Source organism: Passer montanus, unplaced genomic scaffold (assembly GCF_014805655.1).
Source record: "Passer montanus isolate IOZ18808 unplaced genomic scaffold, ASM1480565v1 scaffold44, whole genome shotgun sequence".
NCBI classification, from domain to species: domain Eukaryota; kingdom Metazoa; phylum Chordata; class Aves; order Passeriformes; family Passeridae; genus Passer; species Passer montanus.
In genome coordinates this window covers 5454229-5475540 of record NW_024369262.1, presented here as the reverse complement: position 1 = coordinate 5475540, position 21312 = coordinate 5454229, and the positions used below count along the sequence as shown (strand labels likewise).

Genomic DNA, 21312 nt, shown 5'->3' with positions numbered 1-21312 from the left:
TGACAAGGACAGGACCAGCAATAATACAGGGAATAAACAAAAACCCCCAAAAAACCCTTTTCCCAGGAAAAGACAAGAAGGCTTTGAGTGGGACATCTGATTTGCTTTGTGAGGATGGTTATGGAAAAGCAATTTGCTGTTCCACAGGTAACCTGAGGTGCTGGTTTTCAGGAATTTTGTCTTGGCCACGTTTGGCATGAAATTCTTTTATTGTGAAGACACCAGGAAATGACAGTCAGTCCTGAAGGACAAATAGCCAAGGCATGATACAGGAAAGGGTGGGGGGAGGAACAGAAGCCTTTGGAAGGATCCAGCAGGAACATTATTTTCCCGTGTCCGTTGGGGTTAGCACAGAACTGCACTGATACATTTCACATATGTTGGAGCCAGAGCTGATGGCTGTGGGGCTGAAAGCTGCAGTCCCGGGGAAAATGAAACAACACTGGCAATTAAAATTGGGGTTAAAACAAATAAAACAAACAGGGGGTTGTACAACCCATCCACAAGCAATCCTTTGGGCTGCACCTTGGTTTGAGAGCAGCTCAGAGGTGTGAGAGGTGAAGGCACTGCTCCTTCCCAGTCATCAGAGGGGCAGGGGGTGACAGCAGGGGCAGGCACAAAAAAAATCCTAATACAATGTGCTTTCAGCAAAACATTTTTCTCAGGAAGCACAGAGAGACAAGGAAACCAAATCATTACTCACTAGAAATGTATTTACATTATCCACAAAGAATTCTGACGAATTTGGCAACTCCACTTACAATCAGCTCCTCCTGTGACAAAACACCAGCTCAAAATGAACTTGCCTGGACAAAATTAGTTTTCTGTGACTGCTGGGAGAGAAGGACAAAGGTTTTTCCTCAGTCCTTTCCTTCCTTGTCCAGCCAGATGTGGATTCCACGGGGAAAACAACACTCGCCAGCACTCTCCCCGTTAAAAAGATGTCACACAGCAAATCCACGTTAAAAATCCATCCTGTGGTAAAAAAAAAAAACAAACAAACGGTTACAGAGAGATCTATCAAACTTCCCAGGCTGGTTTTAGAGTTTAATAAGTGTGGAGATTAATAAATACCTGGTGTAACATCAAGCCCCTCTGCTCCAGGAACAACGATCCCATTGCACAGGAGAAACACCCCAAAAATCCCAGCTGGACTCAAGGATCTCAAAGATCTCTTCCAACCTAAATGGTTCTATTATTCTATAAATGATTCCATGAAAAATCATTACTCTTGGAGATGGGAGGCTCTTTTTGATAGAGTTTAAAGTGGACTTGGTGATTTTCTTCCACAAAGCACTGAAATGAGATGGGATTTAAAAACTCTGCAATGACAGAAAAACAATTACCTGGGAACTGAGGTGGCTGTGGAAAATGCTTTGTGTGGGAGAAATTCATATGTAAATTGGATTTTTAAAGAAAGGAAATGCAGGATTTACTGGGAAATTATGTGTACCTGTGGAAAAGGCAATGAAACCCCAGCTGGAGGCACAGCAGGGCCACAGTGACCTCAGCCAGGACACTTTTCCCTCCTGATCTCCTCCAAACTCCTCCAGAACAGACACAGCTCCTCCAAGACAACTGCTGAGAATGGGAGCATGCAGTTTTCATTCACAAGGTTTAAATGCATTTCCTAAAAATAACCTGCTGTTTGGGGCTTTTAGTATCAGAAATAAATCCATATACACCATTAAAAGCTGATTATAATTAGTCACACAAGTAAAATTATGAGTGTAATTAACTACAGCAATTAATTGAAATGCCTTTGGCACATTATTTCCCTTCTTGCAGTTGAATGCAATTTGCATTTCAAGTTATATCATAAAGGGTATAAGATGGTAATCAATTTGGGTTATTTTATTACCTTTTACCTATTAATATCTTCTGAAGTGATTTAGACATCCAGTACTCAAACACAGTTTGATGTAAAAGAAAACCCAAACAGATGACACTGTTTTAATGAGTTTTGTTTCCCCACAGTCCACTCCAAACCACTCAAACTTTTCCCTGCCCTTCCTTTTTTATTGCTTCACAAAAATACATTGGTTTCCATCAAGTGGAATCACCTTTAGAATGCCACCACCCTTCCCCTCCCCACCAGGGCTGCTCCTTGTTCCCAGCACTGAGATCTTGATGGATGAGTTTTCAGATTGAGGGTGGTTATGAAGAATTTATGAGAGAGAAAGAAAGGCAGAGAAGTTTAACATTTTGCTGATTGTGCTGATGTCGAGATTAAACTCCAAATAAATCATAGACAATCCCTATCAAGAGTGCAGTATCTTTGTAAGCCTCCAGCCACTGGGGTTTGTGGTACACAAAGCTCTCAGCTTTACACAAAATACTTTTCTTACAGGCAGTAAAACATAATGGCTCATGTCCTGGAGCCCAGCAGCCACTGGGACACACAAGAATGATCCTGGTAAAGAGCAGCCACCTCCCTGAGGAAAAAAAAAGGAGTTTAAGTCTTAAAAGAGTATGATAAGGACAAAAAATCAACTGTGGAGGTGCTGAAGCTTCTCTGTGAAGCTGAGACCTCCATGACTGATGATGCCCCACATTCCCTTCCTGCCAAACACATCTGAGGAGAGGAGGATCCAGCTCTCATTCCCACCTCCTCAGGGAATCCCAGGGCTCCAAATCCTTGGTATTTCTCAGACATTTTGGGGACTGGGAGCTGGGACAGTCCCAGGAGCATGGAGAGAGCTCAGCCCACAGAGCAGGCTGGGAGCAGAAAAATTGCCAAGGCTCCATTTCCTCCAAGAGTTTTATAACCCTTTTTTAAAAAAACAATTTTTATTTTCTTTTTGATTGGCAGGAACACGGTGTCTTATCGGGCACTGCAAAAAGGGCTCTGGTGTCACCTCACCCCCCTGGGCCGGGTTCCTGCTGTCCCTTTGTTCGTGTGGCAGTGCCAGGCCATAAACGGGACGTTGGGGTTTATGATCCCACAGATAGGAGCGCACATGTGACGGAACCCGATGGATTTATTCTAAAAAAAAAAAAAGGGCATTAAAGCTCTTAAAGAACAAACGTTCCGATCGCCCTTTAAAATCCGTGCAATTCCCGTTGCGGCCGCGGGGCTGTTTGGGGCTGTGGCCGTGAGGGCCCGGCGGGAGCGCGGGCAGTGCACAGGCCGCGATCTCCAAATGCCTCGGGTTAAGTTTACAAATGCCTGAGGTAAAGTTTAAAAATGCCTCAGGTAAAGTTTATCAAACACCAAAATCCTGCCCGTGTGCTCCTAAGTGAGCTCGGAAAGGATTCAGCCTCGGGACAGAGGTGAAAACACAGGAGTTCCCTCATGGACACAGGGATTCAGCACCCCCTCAGAGTTCAGTTCATTTACTGCAGAAAAACAGCAAGATATATAAAACGAAATTAATTTCCTCTCCTTCCATCCCTTGCTCCTTTTTTCCCTTTTGTTTAAAAAAGAATCCCCACCAATGACTGCAAAATTCAGCTTTATCAGCTGCTGGTAGGAGCAAACCAGGGATGCAGCACAGGCTGGAATGCACAGCCAGGGAAAAACCAGGCACAGGACAGAACTGCAAAGATGAGGTGAAAACAGCAATATTCTGAAAGAAAAAATCAATTAGGGCCCTACAAAAGAAATAAAATCCCACACAGGGCACAGCACAACTGCAGAAATTAAAGATAATAGAAGTGACCTGCCTAAAACACACTGGGATTTTGGTGTTCTAAAAGGATTTAGGGAATCCTAAGCAGTAAAATTGCTGGAAAGTTTTTGGTACGGCTTTGGTCAGCATCAGTCAGCTGAGCTCCAGCAGGGATTCTGCAGGGAAATCATTGTGGCAAAGGCAGCTGAGAGGGGTTGAAGGACTGGGAATGGTGCAGGTTGTTGTCCAGCTGACAGGACAGCACAGCCAGCCAAAATAAATCTGGCCCCTCTCTGCAAGCAGTCTTCCTCAAATGCCTTCCTTTGGAGTAATCTTTTATTTTAAGCAAAATACACAAACAAAAGAAAATAGTGTCAGTTTTACTATTGTACACATGAATCAAAAATATCCACTATAATCATCACCAAAATAAATTATTGTCCCGGTCTGAAATGGTGGGAAACTGCAGTTTTCCTTTCATTCAAGTGGAGGACATTTTATGGAAAGATATTCCTCAGGGATAACTTACATTTTTATGGATTTGAGCAAGAGTTTTCAGACATTTATTCATATTACGGCTGTGCATATTAAATTTAGTACTGTGTCAAACAGAACAAGAGCCTGATGAGGATCTTAAATGGTCATTTTTATGCAAGAGAATGAAGGATGACACTTCCAAAGGGGCAAAAGCCCCTTAAAACAGCAGCTTTCCATGAAAATGAAATAGCAGATAGAATCTATTTTGGTATTTGGGTGATTGCACCCTTGTTCTTTAGGCAGGTAACTCCATGCAGCATTTCCCCCACTAAAGCACATTCCAGCTGCATTTTAAGACAGGGAACCCAGCTAAGAAAACCCTTCCCTGTCCCCATTTTCCCTCTTTTTTCTTTTTTTTTTTCTTTAAAGCACAAAGCAAAAGAAGTTTTGTTTAACGGGCTGGAGCAATCAGAGGGATCAGAGCTCAGGTTGCGGACGTGTCAGCTTTTCCACCACTGCTCCTGTTCCCCTCAGCCATCCTGCATTTATTTTTAAAAGGTCATTAAGCAAGACACAAAAGGTGAAGTGCAACGTTACAGATTTATAACCTGGCTGGGCTCTGCCTGGAACACAGAGCTCAGGTACAGGAGGAGCCTCTTTGTGCTCTGCAACATCAAAGCCCAGCAGCCAAAGGCAGGGGAAGATATTCAGAAGGGAAATTCACATCTGTGTTCTATCCCTTTAGTCATCCCTTAGTGTATTTTGTTTATTTGAACTCTACCCTTCCTCACACTCAGCTTGGCTTTTGCTGTGTGGCAGCACCTGCCACTCTCATGTTAAAAAAAACTCAAATTATAGCCAGAGGTTTGGGCCCAGTTAAATCAGTTAAACAAGAGATTTCGTGCTAAAAGCTGATCATTCTTCAGGTCACTCTTAGTTCTGCCTACTTAAACTGCAGTTAGAGCAGCCAGATCTCTGGATTATGTTCAAATCCAAAATTAATGTCTTTTTTAACTGAGCTACTATCTGAGCACATACACCCTGAAAACATTCACCACCTCTCTTATAATTCATTCATAATCATTTAGAGAAAAAAAATAGAAAGGAATTGGAAGGAAAGGTAAGAAGTTTAAACACCCAGTGTGACATCCTTGCTCACATCTCTTGGCCAAGCTGCTCCTCTGATATGCTGCCAACTCTTTATCGAAAAGCTTCCACTCCAGCTCTTTGTTACCAGTTAAATGCTGGGGCTGCCAGTGCTCAAAGAGTCTGTGGGCCCAGAGAGTTATTCCCTGGCGTGTGTCTCTTAAACAGGAACATTTATATAATCAAACCTGCAGATAAAAAGGCACGGCCACATGGCAAGCAAACATTTCCAACATGTTAGCTCCTGAGCAAGGTCCCAAGGATGAGTGTGTGCCCACAGCCAGTGTGCAGCACCAGGGCCTTCCTGTGGGGAATGGTCTTCAAGGAGAGTTTGGGTACAACAGGAGTGCCTTTGATTTAAAGGGGTTTTATTCCATATCAGAAGGAAAACACCACAGAACAAAAATCCACCTTTCTGTTGTGCTTGCTGAGGGCTCTCAACACAAACCTCCAGCACTGAGCCGTGGTTGAAATCATCCCAGAGCTCCAACTGCAGCCATTCAGCCCTGATCTCTGCAGTGCCCCGGGCTGCTCTGAGCTGGGGGTGTGCCCCAGCTGTGTCCTGACAGTGCTGAGCTGAGGGACATCACCACAGCCCACATTTAATGGCTCTCTGCCAAGAATTCCTAAATATCAGAGTCTGCATCGCACTGGGGTATGTTCATCCCGCCCCATTGCTGAGCCTTTCCTCCCTCTCCTGGAACCCCAGCATGGTTTGGGTTGGAAGGGGCATGAAACATCCTCATCCCACCCATGGCAGGGACACCTTCCACCACCCCAGGGTGCTCCAAGCCCATCCAGCCTGGCCTTGGGCACTTCCAGGGAGCCACAGCTGCTCTGGACAAGCGCCCAGGCCCTCTGCCCTCCCAGGCACCAGGGGACAGCTGTCACCCTGTCACCCGAGCCCTGGAGGAGGGATCTGCCTCACAATGTCCGGGCTGAGCTCTGTAATCACCCTGTTCCTTGCATTGTCTCCCTACTCCAAACATCACAGCACAAACACCATTTGTAAGGGTTTGATTTGCCAGTGCTGCTGTTGGATCCTTTTTCTGGCCCTGCAGCAGCAGCAGCAGCTTCCCTTTGTTGTTCTCCAGCTCCCAACCAACACCCACACTCCAGCTTTCCTGCAGCTTCTCCTCGGGAGGCCAAGGTTTATTTTTAAGATACAAATATTGTCCCCAACAAAATGCTGTGTTAGGTGAAGGCACAACTTCATTGTATGCTAAACATACAGGAGATTTAACCTAAAAATCTGCTTTCTACATCACATTTCAGCAAACTTTAAACCACATTACCCTGAGATGCAGCAATTCCTTTACATCCCAAACTTCTGTGGGATGTAAAGGCTGAGCCAAACCTGTTGCCCCAAACCTTTTCATCGACTCCAAACATAACATGTAATCCACACCTTTCCCATTCATTTGTTGGTTTAGTTCCTTTTTTCAACCTCAGTTTGACCAAAACCTCTCAAATTCATGGTGTAAATACAATGTAATTTGCAAGGTAGTTTGAGTCAATAAGAAGCTGGAGAAGAGTCAGAAAATACTTGGGATTTAATAGTTCCATGCAAAATAATACCTTGGTAAGGGCCCCAGGAGCTCCCTGTGCTTCCCCTGTTCAGGATCAGGGAAAACCACAGGATCTGAACCTCACACAGAGCTGAGAAACAACACTGGGAATGTTCACAGCTGATTACAGACAGAATCTCCAAAATCCAAAAGAAGTCATCACACAGCACAGCTCTCTCAGCCACTTCATTTGGACTTTGCACCCAATAAAAACCTAACGGTGAAAAAAATTTCAGCAGCGCTGAGATAAAAAAATATCAGAGTACAGAGAGTGCTGCATTGCCAGCTCTCACAAACACTCTGACAAAGGCTCTGAAGCATCTGCTGCTGTTTATTTTTTTTTGCAGGGGAGGGAATTGCATGAACTTTGACCACCCAAAGCAGCTCGTGACCCACCTGGGGACATCTCTGTGCCCTCACCACGAGTTTTAAATGCACTGGTAAAAGTGGGGTGAGGGTCAGTCATCAGGTGTGTCTGAAATGACCCTAAATATAAATAAAACCTGTATTTTGCCACAAGATTCCCTCATTGGTTTTCTGTGCTCACAACTCCCAGAGAAATTTAATTTCTATCAAACCTAGAAGCATCCTTAATCTGTTTTCTCCTTTGTGACTGATTTTGCTGAAGGGACCTTATCAAACATTGCTTTTCATTTTCACAAACAGGAAATCTTTTACACACGATCGAGGAAGCCAGAGCCTTGTCCCAAACAAAAGGCACAATCTCCCCAGCTCCTGACAGCTTTTTATTTTCCTGAAACGATAAATCAGCAAGCATGGATGACTGCATTTTACTCACTTCTTGCTTCAATTTACTGGACCTGAGGGAAAAAGGGTAACAAAAGGTATAATTAATGTAATTAATATCTACGTGGATGCTCCGGGCCCCGGGCCAGGGGCTGTGCCTGGAGCCCAGCACGTTCTCAGGACATGATCACAGATAAATCTGGGATATTTTGATATTTAGATAGAGGGAGAAGCAGGGATAGAGCCTCCTGTGCCAGCCCAGGGGAGGACAGGGAGCAGGGCTGCAACAGCAGCTCCAGAACAGATCCAGCACTTGGATCAGGATGGAAAATGCCTTTGGGTTTGGGAGTCAGGGAAGGGAGGGGACAGAGGTGACTCCTGTGGGCAGCAGGGCCCTGCAGGGCTGGTGCCTCCATCCCTCCCCTCTCCCTGGGGGGAATCAGAGGGTTTGGCACAAGAGGTGCTGTCCCTGCTGGGTCCTTCCCCCGTCCCAGGAGAAGCACCAAAAGCCACGCCAGGTTTGCAAAGTCTGCCTGAGCCACCCCAAAAGCAGGAGTGGTGCTTCCTGCACTGCACACACACAGAGGGAGCAGGGACAGCCCAGCAGAGCCCCTTTGCCACTGCTGCCACCTCACAAAGGGGCTCTGCTCAGTTCTGAGCCCTCCTGTGAGACCTGCACAGCTCTGATGTGGGAAGCCAAAGGGATTCAGCAGCAGCCCGTGGGCAGGGATGTGACACCTTCATCTCTTCCATGTCCCCTGCTGCATGGAATCAATAAAAGCTTTACCACTGACAGCAGCATGTATGAACATCCTCAGTAATTAGAGCTTTTCATCCTTTTAAATTCCCCTTCCAATACCTCAAAGTAACAGAGGGAAATTCATGACAGACACTACTGTAGCCCATATTCTTTATACTAAAATGAAATTTTCAACCTTGAAAATGCCCAAGTGACCCCAGTGAGGCTGTGGGGTGAGCACACCCAGCAAGAATGACCAATGCTCTGAGAGCTGATCACCAGGAAAGTGTCACCACCCAGTGCTGCACCAACACCCCCATCCCAGCCACAGATGGCTTCACTTCCAGAGACACTCTGGGGATGCTGGTGCGTGCTAATCCTTGGATAAATACCCACCGAGCATCTTCAAGGGCTGTAAAAAAAGAACAATGGTTCATTTCCAGCTAAAGAAGCCAGGTGATGAGTGCTCCTGACATCAGCTCTGTGCAGACTTTGCTCTGGTTGCCAACTCAACCAGATCCACTTCCTGCTTGGAGTGCAGCAGGGCTGGGATTGCAGCAGGGCTGGGAGTGCAGCAGGGCTCTCCCAGCCCTGTCTGCCCAGGGGAAGTGTCCAGCCCTGGCTGCAGCCCCAGTTCACAGCCCTGGCTGCAGCAGGGACACCTCAGGCACCAGGACTGCACATCAGGTACCTGCAGCTCCTGTCCAAGACACCAGAGCAAAGCCTTCCTGTACCTGAGGGATCACTTCACTGCTGACACGGATTGTTTTCAGGTAATAAGTGTTATTATCAGCAACAAAATACCCAACTTACCTTTTGTAAACAATGAAGAAGCTGCAAAGAATTGCTGGATGCACGCCCATGCTTCAGCTTTTGGATTGACAAAGACATTTAAGCTTCATAGAAGCAGCACAGACACTTCAAAGCAGGAAAACAGTTATTAAAAATTATCTGACAAGAAGTGACACTTCATCTGCATCCACAGTATTTAATTTGTTTGAATAATATAGTTACAGATAAACAGGTTCACTCCATATACAATTACCAATACCTTTGTTTTAATACAGCTCATATTCCAGTACATCAACACTATTTTATTTACAAGGCATTTATGTACATTAACATCTTTCTAAAGTCAGTGCATTGTCAATAAGTTTTATACAATAATTTACAAAGTGAATGTAGTTAATAGTTAACTTAATAAATTTACTACTAATTCTTGAATTAATTTAATTTAAAAAATTAATTACAACCAATGTAACAAACACAGAAGATCAAATAACATTAGTAGATTGTGCTACCTGCTTAAATAAAACATTTTAAAGTAAATCAGTTGAAAATTTTTCACTTTTCATGGAGTTTGCGGAGGGAGGAGTAGACAAGTGGGTGTTGAAAAAGCTTCTAACCTAGAAATTCACTAGTCATGTTTGCTTTTCTTTAGGCTCAATGTTCAGACCACTTTAAAGATAAAAGACCACAGAGGATAAGGAGCAACACCTGACAGGTAAGACAAGACTCACTCTGGAGCAGATCTGCTGTCCCCAAAGAGGCACAGCCTCCGAAGGCTGGGAGGGCTCTGCCTGAGCAGACAGCCACACCAGCTGATATCATTGCTTCAACAGACAAACCCCAGATCCTCCTGGAAATGAGAAACTGCTGAAGGTTTGGCATTCTTGTCAAACACCCCAAAATGAATCCAAACATTAATCGCAGAGAACCACGTGAGTAACAGTTTTGTTAGTGAAGGTACAAAAATCTAGAGAACTGGGAAGATGATGTGACAAAATTAATCAGCTGCTTAAGCTCAGCTGAAGAACAAAAGGCCAAAAGAGTGAAAATTTTTATCTTCATTCAGATATGCAAACAATTTAACACTGAAAATGTTTAAAGAAATGCCTGCTCAAAACAAAAACAACTCTCTTTTTTTCCAGTCTCTGCTAAGACTCAGTCACACTTCCCTTCATGCAAGAAGCCCCTTGAATTACAGAGCATATTGCAAGGGCATGGAAAGCAAGTCTGGTTTAATTGCAAGTATTTGCATAACCTGGTGTAAGAAACAAACAAAAAGAAGATCATTTGAAAAGGCAACCAAACTTTGAAAACAAGAAATTGAGCTAGGAAACCAATTAAACAAAACAACCTCCATCCATGAATGCTACACAGCTACCTGACAGCCACAGCTTCTTCCTTGGAAATGCACAGTGGATACTCAGCCATTCACTCCAGAGCCCTTACAACAACAACAACAACAAAACCAAACAAACAGTGGGTTTCAACTGAATCAGATGCATTTTCAAAAGTGCAAATTTCAAAAGCAACACCAGTCATGAAACATAAGCTCAAGCATCTCTCTCTCCTTCCAAAAGCTGGGAACTTTCTGTGCAATGTGCACATTTTAAGACACCGTGAGTGTAATCACAACTACTCTCTCCAACCTGAAGTTTCTTCTTGAGGCAGCTCAGAAAAGTTTGAGCCAGCACTCTTCAGGCAGAAAAGCCATTCCTGAAACATGTTGATCTGCACAGCCAACACGTGGAGAAAACACAAGTATAATAAACCATTCAAGTGTAGAAATTAATCTCTTCTCAAATGATGATTTGGTTGTGCTCCCAACATACAGAAAGAAAGCAACTGACACACACTAGTGGTGGCAAAACTGGAAACTTCTCTTCCCCATGACAATAATTTGTTTCCATTTATGCACTTTTCCTTCTCTTGCCTTCCCCGTTTTGCCAATAAAATGCAATAAAACTGCAGGAAAAAGGAGGTAGCAATATCATGTTGTCCAAAGACAACACTATAAATTGGTTTTCCCCGTTACCTTAAACCTAACGCGAGCCTCGGGGGGTGTTAGAACAGTTGGTAAACTCTACACTACTCTGTTTAGCTCTTATTTGGATGTTTAATTTAGCTCTTATTTGGTCCTAGTTGGCTTTTCTCAAACCATTGGATTTAAAGGCCAGTGGCAGTCTCAGATGTCCAACATCAGAAACGTTTCGAGCATGTAGTGAGAAAACAGAACAAAACAATACTACTGGATATTAACTGCTTAACCAGGGGCTCTTTTTGTGCTTTCAGCTCACAGGGGACAACGACAACCACGAGCTGTTCTCTGCCTCAGGCAGGGCCTGCCCAGGGCACACGCCAGGGTTTCTCCCTCAGGGTTTTTCCCTCAGGTCACTGCAGCACGCAGTACTTCTTGTAGTCGGACTCGAAGTCCTCGTCCATGCTGCTCGTGTCTGCCATCTTCTTGCCATCGATCTTGGGCAGGAACTGGGCATAGTCCACCCCCTGCTGCTCGTAGAACAGAATGTAGGCAGAGTCCGTGTCGATCTCGTCCGGGTGCAACTCCTGACACAGGGAAACACCCAGAAAAACCCCATGGGATAACTGCTGTGCTTCAAACACACACACACTGCTGCCCCAAAATGTGTATTTTTAACTGGGTGCAACATAAGGAATCCTGTTTGCTGTCTCCTCTCCTTGTTATCTCTCTCCATGAATTACTTGGGAACTCTGACAATTTTATAGTGATGAATGCAAATACTTAGAAGTGTCAGAGCTGAGTTATTCACCAATTGAATACAAACTGCTGCCATCATGGAAATGTATTCCTGGCTTTCCATTCTTAGTCATTTTTCCATCTTTGTACAAAATAAGCATCTTCCCTTAACTGTGGGAGCAGCTGATGCACAGATGTTACCTTGGAAAAAACCTCACGTACAATTTCAGCTAATAATTTTAATATTTATCTGGTGCAGCTTTAGAGATGCTCCTGATTTCAAACAGCAGCTCTCCACAAATGTTTGAGTTAGTGGAAGGTGTCCCTGCCCATGGCAGAGGAGTGGAATGGGATGAACTTTAAGGTTCCTTCCACTCAAACCATTCTGTGATTCTGAAATTTCTTTAGCTAGAATTTCTGACTCTAAATTTCTTTAGCTCTGGACAACCAAGGCAATTATAATTAGAATAATGATGTGAAATAATGATGAAAAGAAGGGCTTTACCTTGCAGCTGCTGTCATTGTAGCAGTACCATTTGTTGTTCGGGTTTTTGGCATAAGTGACGTAATGACCCCCTCCCATAATTCCTGAATGGCACTGAGGAAAACGAAGAAGAAAACAAATCCTGGATCAAACATGCAATAAATGATTCCCAAGTTCATTATCTGTGAGTGAGTCATCACAACAACCTAGACAGCTGGAGCTAACTTTACACACACAAGCAGAACAGATCAGCAGACACATAATTCATCCCCGGTTTTACAGCGAATTTATGGTGCTGACTTTTGCCCTCCTTCCCTACAGATCCCTGTGCTGGCACAAACCCAGCGAAGGCATTTGGTTAAAGCAGAGTGCCAAGGGGACACTTCTGGCACAGGAGCAGCCACCTACCGAGATTGCATATAGGTTGTAGATGGGGTTGACCCAGACGTCGTCTCTGTCTCTTTGGTCGTCGGCGGTGTCGTCCTCGCTGTGGTTCTCGCCCTGCCCGTTGCTGAGTGAGCCCTGCTCCCACAGGAACCCGTTGGCCAGAGCCCCCTCGCTGTCCTGCCCGGGGTACAGCTCGCTCTGGCTGCCCCCCAAAGCCTGTCCTTTAGTCAGAGCGTCCCCCTGCTCGTGCTCGGCACCGTTCTCCCTGCTGGCAGCCAGGTTTTCCTTGCTGCTGGACAGTTTGTTTTTCCCCAGCTGGGGCAGCCGCAGGCGCCCTTTGCCTCTCCCCAAAGTCCTTGGGCTGCTGTTGGGGCTGCTGTTTTTACTTGAGGGGCAGCTGGTTCCACTTTTCCTCCCCAAGGATGGAGATGCTAGGACAGGAAGCACAGAGATTACTGAAATGAGTACAAACACAGTCTAGTTTTCTTTTTGAAATTATTTTTTTGAATAACCAAACATTAAACCCCACTGTTTCAGTGCAGCTCATGAGTAATATATAGAAAGAAGACTCCACCTTTATGCACACACATCCAACACCTAAAAACTGAAATTTAATTCTTTTATGCAGAAGCACATCCCTCACTAATTGCAGCCCACTTACACAAGTACCAGTATCTGTTGTTACTGAGCAATTTCTTAAATTTTCTTTCATTTTTATACTAAAGCTTCAATAAGGAATGTTTCCAAGTGTAGTGCTTTGGCAAAAAAACCCCTCAAACATTAAAATTTTGTACGTAACATAAACACCAGCAGAGAGTGGAATTTTCCCCAGTCACTGCCTACCTTTGACATTATTGAGGACAGCAGTGTTTAGGGAGGATGGACTCCTGTTCAGTGTGTCCCCTTCTCCTGCTGTGCCAGTGATCTGCACTTCTGCTTTCCTGGTGTCCCCCTGGCCAGGCCGTGCCTCAGGAAGGCTCTCAACCTGCAGGGTCAGCTGCTTCCTTTGGAAATGACTCGGATCCCTTTGTACCAAAAAGGCACTTGGGTCAAAGTTTTCTCTGGGAAATTTAACAATTTTCTGAGATTTTATCCAGCGGCCATTAACAAACTGAAATCTTTTCAGGTGAATGATCTAAGGAGAAACATGGTAGAGAAAATAATTAAAGGGGGGCAATGACATCCCAGTGAGTAATTTCACTGCTCAAAGAGAGTTTTTCCCAAAATATTCACATTTTATTCTATGCTAGTAAAATAATGCTCTGAGTTTAGATTTTGGGATTGAACTGGTACAATATGAAACTAATATTTTCATGTGGAAAGATGGCAAGGTTGCTTCAATTCAGTGATCAGCACTGTCTGTTTTGAATAAGCTACCAAATGTGAAAAATAAGAACTGCAGATGTTCCACAACCAGAGAGATCTTGTCACCATCTGAGCATGAGCTGTGTCAGAGCAGCTGACACTGAGCACAAACCACCACCATTTCCTGCAAGGCAGCAGCTAAAAACACTCTAAAGGAGTTGAGGTTTGCTTTATTTGCCTGCAAACTCAGTCAGTGCCCCACCTCAGAGTGTGAACAAAGCAAATCATCTCATTCAGAGCACGGCGACTTGGCAGATTTGGGAACAACGTGCTTGGGGTTTGCTGCTGAGGAGGAAAATGACACAAGATCCTACCAAAATTGGGGGAAGTCTCCAAAGATCCAGTTTTTTGGTGGCCAGACAGTGGGTCTTGCACTTGGAGCAGTAGTACATCTCGTCCTCCCCCAGCTCCTCCTCGCTGGTGAAGGCTCTCAGGCAGCTGTCCAGGTTGATGGGCTCTGCCTGGGCTCGGCGGCTTTGCTCAACACTTTCGTGTTCTTCCACGATCTGAAAGGAGAGGAAATGTCTCTGACTTGGAAATGTAACACACACTGCTCAGAGGAGGGCTCTCCTCACAGCATCACAAATAACTTCCCCTGGGCTGCTCAGAATTAGAGGTAAAAATGAGGTGTGGTAAGTTTGAGCAGGAATTTCATTTGAGTTATGAAGAGGCAGATAAAAATAATTCACTGTTCTTAACTTGGGCTCTGCTTATAAATTATCCATAAAGCACAACTTTATAGATAAAACTCACAAATTGGAACAGTTATTCCAGATTCACCCATCTACAGGCTCACCTTGAGATGTGTTTTGTTGGCTTAATGAGGAAATAGGTTTACTCACATGCATAACTGTTTATAGATACAGAAAATTTATCAAATTAAGATTATTTTGTAATGTATTATGTATTATACATCTTAAAAGCAATTCACAACAGACAGCAAATGCACTGCTGTGGTTCCATCAGACCACATAAGAGGCCTAACATCAAGACATCGATTTCTCAGAACACACTGCCCCACGAGTGCTGCCTTTGGTTTGACAGAAAAGGGACAACAGCAGCAGCACACAACTGAAGAGGCAGCAGTGGGGGTGGTTCAGAGGTGCCACCCAAGAACCCAGGGCTCCTGCTGGCATTTTACCCGCTCCTGCGAGGTCTGGTAGCGCAGGTGCAGCGCCGTGGGGTCCCAGTCCACAGCAATGCAGGCACTGCCCACGCAGGCCCTGTCCTCTGTGCACTCAATCTTGCAGCCACGGCAGAACCTGAATCACAAAGATTGGGTTTGGTCAGTGCAGGGTCCAATCTCTTCTACATTCCTTCAGTTCTGCTCCTTGTTTTGGCTCCTTGCACCCTCCAAGCTGCAGGTCTTGCCTCCAGTGTGACATTTTTATGCAGCAATGCTCAAGGTTATTTGTGGTTTTAATGCAAAACTTTACCAGAGTGAGAAGGGGGAGCAGCTGGGTGAGCTCCACCACCTGCCTGCACATGATCCACTGGAAGGTGTCCCATGGAAGGAGGTTGGGGTGGTCTTTGAAATCCCTTCCATTCTATTATGATCCAGTGCTGATCAAACCCAGCTACGACCCCAAAAACTCCACTGCTCTGTCTCCACAAGTTATTTTCACCATGATAACTAATTCTAAGAGCTATAAAACACTTTAAAAAATTAGTTTGTGGCCTGAATACCTTCCAGCAAGGGTCTGGAATTTTCATTAGCAAGTCTTTGTTTATGGGAAATTCCAAGCACTCTTGAGGGTGAGTTTGTCATTGCCCATTTTAGATCTTACCCTTCAAATGGCAAGGAACTCACAGGGGTACATGAATTACATCTAAAAATTTGGGTTTGTGTGCATCCCCCCAAACCATGCAAGTCCTTGGACATCTAAGGCTGCACACAGACACAGAATATTGTAAGGGGTTAACAGGTTTTGGATAATCTCTTTTCTGTCTCCTAATTTCAAGTTTCTGTGGCAGCAGAACTTTCAGCTCTGCAAGTCATAAAAGTGGTGCTGCAGTGCAAGTCTGCCTGGAGAGAGTTCTGGTGAAATGACATTCCAGATTCTTATTGTTTGATATTGCCTCTGAAGTCTGAAATGTACCACAGACCCATTACCATAAATTACCTTTCTGCTGGAGTGATTCCCTGCTGTAAATGGAAAAAAGGACAATTTACCTGTACCATGGACACCAAGCACAAGAATTTCCATCCTTCTGAACTACCCTGAGGGTGAAGGGGTACTGGTACCCCATGCTGTCATCACTGAAACAGAGGAGAACACAACATCAAACAGCAGCACTCTCAGCAATTACCTCCCTTCACTGGGCTTGTTATGATTACTTAGAGAAAACCCTCAAAATGATAATTTTGGTTACAATTTACTATTAAAAGCTGCCTTTCCATGGCTTGAATTCATCAGATATAAATAATTATCAATCACTGGATAAGAACGAAGCCAACATTTAAGTGCAGCTACATTTAACTGTACTAAAAAGAATTTCATTTCAATTACTGCCATTATTGTGAGAAACCAAATGAACACAATTTTAAATCTTGCAGACAAGTGTAAGGCACTGGACTGTAACTCAGATGCAAGGCTGAGGTGCCCCACTCACCAGTCCTGGGCATGGTTACTGGCTTCCTGAGGAGGGAGGGGGCTGGCCAGCCTGGAGACCTGGATCCACACAGCATCATAGAGGTCCCTTTTCCGTGTGTGAACTGTGCAGGGGACAATCAAGGGCATCCCAAAGAGGCTGGGCCGATTCTTCTGAGATGAGAGGAAGTACAGCTCTGTCCTCATCTGTGGAAGCAAGAGGAGGAGTCAGGTGTGAAGGTGCATTAACTCACAGTGCAATAATCCCCTGGATTGCTGGCCTTGTGACTTATTTCAGACCTCGGCAATTAAAATGAATCAATAATTGTGTTAAAATGACTAACTCCAATATTAAATACTGTCAATCTTGATCACTGACTTGAAACACTTTGATATTTTATGACATGATGGCGAGGTTATCTAACCACATCACACATAAACCTGTACAATTACCATGCGGACATTAAAAAAAATCTGCTTTTTTCACATTTCTTCCCAAGTGTGCAAGGCCACTGACCATCTTCCTGTGCACTGCAATGATGTAGCCTGTGCAGGGGCTGTCACACAGCGAGGGCACGTGGCCGTTGAGGGCCCAGCTGGGCGGGCTGCGCTCCGTCCCACACGGCACCACCGTGTTTGGCATCCCATTGGGAATGAGGCTTGGCTTGGCCACGTCCCCGTTCATCAGGATGGTGGGGGCTCCGTTGGCTGATGGCCCAGTGGATGTCTCTGCAGGGAGACAAATTAATGATCAATCACACAGCTGAGCAGGGTTTTCATCCTTTCCATCCCGTGCGGACACCGAGCACGACCCGCACGTGTCCCTTCTGTAACCCTCCCTCAGTGAGAAACTTCAGTCCTGGGCTCAGCAGGGTGCAGCTGGAAGGAGCAGGAAAAGCAGATTTCTCTCACCTGTCTGCACGGGGCTGGATGCTGACGTGGGGGAGCCGGGGATGGGGATCTCAAACGCGCACAGGAAGCCGCTCACCGACAGCCGCACCTTCTGGTTGTCCTGGGGGAAGTTCTGCAGGAGAGAGGGACAGCAGCACTGGGACACCTTCATCTGGCACCAAATGTGCTCTGTTCTTCTGCAAGCTGCAGTTATCAGCTCCTCCCTCCCTCCCATCTGCCTCCTCACACCTTTCCAGAGGAATAAAGGACCCAAGCCCTCTGCAGGAGTTATCAGTGGTCTCCAATCACACCCAGAGCATCTCATTTCAACAATTTTTTATCTACAGCAAAAAAATCCCCCTGGAAATATCCACACACACAGTAAGCCAGCCATTACTTATGGTCCTGATGTCTTGACAGTGTTTAGACTCATCACAGCACCTTAATTTGAGATTTATTACCTGAGGATGATTTTTTTCCCTAAAAATATCATTAGCAATCAATTTAAATCTATTTACAGCAAGCCATATTACTGTTTAAGAATGAAATAAAAGTTCATACAGAGCCATAACTAAGCTGATTTTTTACCATACTTTTAGCTAAATTATTTCACAGCTCTTGCAAGCAAAGTTTAAATGTTAAAAATAACAAAGAAGCAACAAAACCACCCAAAGCATGTTGCACCAATAATTAATCTTTTTTTTCTTTTTACCTTTATATTGGAGCTGTGCACCTCTGCAAGCAGAATCTGCTCTGGTTTGAGGCCACAGAGCTCACTCAGCTGTTTTTTCAAGCCTGTGTACTTCTCATCCATGTTCAATCTCAGCCCATATCGAACAGGAGTGGTACCATCTAATTTAATTACTTGGAAGGAGAAAAGAAGCCCAGGCAGGTTTTAATGACAAGAATACATTACAGCTCCCCACTTATTGGAAAATATTTTTTCCCCAACTTGAACAGATGATTTATTTCATTTTCCCAGTCAATTTTGAAGGTCTGCAGGTGATGTCACAATGTCAGGAAATCTCTGGCTGCATAGGCAGTAGAAAATGGCTTCAAAATTTATTTCACTTTTTTACCATCTTTCCTTTTGCCCCTTTTCCTGCAATCCACAGCTCCTTCAGAGCACAGTTAATGACCCACAGTGTATTTTGCCCCCAGCCCCTGTTTTTCCTCTGGGCAGATTTAGGAGAACCTCCACAAGAGAGGGAACAGAAGGAAAGTTCTCAAAATCTCCATTTTAAAAGGTTTTTGTATTAAATCCTTCAATCAAGACTAAAAATGGGCCAACCTTTTCTGTTTCTAAAATTTTTATCTTGGCTTAACTGTGTTCCAATGAAAATTCTTGCACTCTTATATTAAAATGACTGTATTATTCTAAATAACACAAATAAAATTTGATGTTTTACAGCTGTTCCACTTACACAGATTTAATTTGAGGAATGGCACATTTACACCACTCACCTGTAATTTCTAGGTGCATGTAGCTGTCCATTGGCAAAGGTAAGGATAAAAAATTAAAAGGGTCAAACCTAACACTTATATGCCCACAAGTTTTACATTTCACTTGTGACTTCAGCTGCCCATGAAATAAATCTACAACAATGGATCTGTTTCTTCTCAGATGATTTTCCCAGGCCTGAAATGAAGCACAAAAAATGTAATACCAAGTTAGAAACTGGAAACTACTTCATTGGTCTCCAAAGTTTCATTGGCCTATGGGAGTCAAAGTATTTCCACAAAAGTTATTTCCTAATTTCTAATACATAGCAACTATTTAGTCACAGCACAAGTTCTCAACACAATAACCAAGGTGTGACACAATTTAAAATTTCTGAGGGGATCATCAGGCATGCTGAAATATTTTGATACTCCCTAATTTTGAGTTGTTCAAAATTGTTGTCAAGTATCATCATCATTTTATTCCAACAATTAAAATTAATTTTCAGCTCAAAGGTGAAATTATCTCTGTAAATCACAGCTCTGACAAGATCCAAAATGTGCCAGAATCCCAAAATGTTGCCAAAGGCAGCCTCATTAAGAATTTCTGAGCTCAGTGCTGTAGGGAAAAGAGAAAGCACACAAAGATGTGAGGCCCACCTCTGCTGCCACCTCCCAGTCTGGCCGGCCGTCGCTGTCCTTCAGCTCCACATATGGCTTGTCATGAACCCTGTTCAGGTCCTCATGGAGCCCATCCAGGAGAAAAGCCAGCAGCTCCTGTGAGTCTTGCTGCTGAAAGCCATTAAACCTTGGAGCATATTTTGCTATTGTCCACTATTAAAAAAAAAAAAAAAAAAAAAAGCAAAGCAGGAACTTATTTAATATCATGTAAAAAATGTAAAAATAAATCAAAATACTGTAGATGAGACATGTCCTCTCAATGAACACAAATTCAATTGCCAAGCCCCTTTGCTTTCAGAACAAAAGCTCATTTACAGGTAAATGCATCACCTTTTGTACCCAAAAAGGGCCACAAAAGCCACTTCTGGTGGCACAGCTTGTGTCATACCACATAACTCTGGCCCTACAACCACAAATCCCACCAGGTCTGATGAACACTGCCTCCTTCTAGGGAAAACTCTGAGTCTCCAAACTGCTACAACACAGGTAACACCAGGAAAAGGTGCACAGAATTTCTGCTTTTTCCTTGTTTTCCATCCCAGAATAACTCACCCTCAGCTTTAAGGGAGCTATGTTCTTCTGGGTGCCACTCCACAGCTCCTGCACCAAATCCCCATAGCACTTGGCCATGTGTCCTTTCATTCCTATGGGATTTGTCCTAGAAATCACAAAGGAATTAACACCAGACTCAAATGCAACCACAGCTCAAGGCTGCAGATGAAGAAGGAAGCAGAAAAGCTTCCTGCTCCCAGCAACAAGAGGTTGTATTTCATGTCTCTAATGTAGTATCTGCTGCAGAGCTGGTAACACTGAATTTAAATCATCCCTTCCCACTGAATTTCAGCAGCAGACAGCCCTGAATAAATGTTCCAGCACCCAAAATGGCACTGTTGTCCCCCAGGAATTACCTGTTCAGCTCGTAGAGATGCCTCCCTGAGATGAAGTAACGGGTCAGGGGCTGTGTGTTGCTGACACACTGGATGCTGGAGTTCATGAAGCACGTGTTCCCCAGGTTGCTCAGGCCTGTGGCACCCTTCTCAGTAGGAACTGAGCAAAAAACCATCATTGTAGCAGTTGTGCAGATGAGAGAGTTCAGAATGTTGTAGCAGCATCTTCTCACAGTAACCAATTTAATGGAACCTGCTCCCAATTATGAACTACACGGATGCAGCAGATGTTTGGAATTTCTGCTCTCTCAACTCTGCCTCACAGAAATTGAGGTATTTTGTTGATCTGATCCACCACAGACAGCAGTGCAATCCATACAGAATATTTACAGGTAATTATGGTACTGAAAATTCTGGGCTCGTTTGTTAAAATGTTAATTTTTCTTTGCTTTAACAAAATCCAAGGTAATAACCAAAAAATCCCACATTTCCAGCATTTAAGTTACTACAAAAACCAAGCAAAGCAGCACAAAAGACCCCACCCAATGTTAACAGACTTCTGTTTAAATGGATTGTTTCAACATTTCAACTGTTTTTTTGGATTTTTCTTCTCATCCTAATCCAGTGACTCTGTGAAAGACTCACCTTTGTGTCTGTCTATTTTACTGCTGTTTGCTATAAAAGACATCTCTTCTGGCCAGCTCATGTCTTTGTTTCGAACTAGAAAAGGACACAAAAATGGGCTTTTAAAAATTGTTACTTACTCCAGAGAGCTTACACAGCTGAAGAGGTCTAA

General features: G+C 44.1%; 1 protein-coding gene across 7 annotated transcripts in view; it reads right to left on the bottom strand.

Annotated features, from left to right (window-relative positions):
- Nucleotides 1-9250: 9250 nt before the first annotated feature.
- The window catches only part of USP32 (ubiquitin specific peptidase 32), a 68919-nt gene continuing 56857 nt past the window's right edge, over nt 9251-21312 (bottom strand). For all 7 annotated transcript variants that reach the window (XM_039720630.1, XM_039720629.1, XM_039720632.1 and 4 more), the window contains 16 exons: nt 21162-21236; nt 20538-20676; nt 20182-20287; nt 19609-19782; nt 18973-19147; nt 18221-18372; nt 17530-17641; nt 17135-17346; nt 16640-16824; nt 16200-16286; nt 15168-15288; nt 14341-14532; nt 13505-13796; nt 12683-13092; nt 12296-12388; nt 9251-11639 (listed from right to left, as the gene is read on the bottom strand). In XM_039720630.1, coding sequence (XP_039576564.1) covers nt 11466-11639; nt 12296-12388; nt 12683-13092; nt 13505-13796; nt 14341-14532; nt 15168-15288; nt 16200-16286; nt 16640-16824; nt 17135-17346; nt 17530-17641; nt 18221-18372; nt 18973-19147; nt 19609-19782; nt 20182-20287; nt 20538-20676; nt 21162-21236 — 2699 coding nt within the window. In that variant the 3' untranslated portion in view covers nt 9251-11465. The remainder of the gene's footprint in view (nt 11640-12295; nt 12389-12682; nt 13093-13504; nt 13797-14340; nt 14533-15167; nt 15289-16199; nt 16287-16639; nt 16825-17134; nt 17347-17529; nt 17642-18220; nt 18373-18972; nt 19148-19608; nt 19783-20181; nt 20288-20537; nt 20677-21161; nt 21237-21312) is intronic.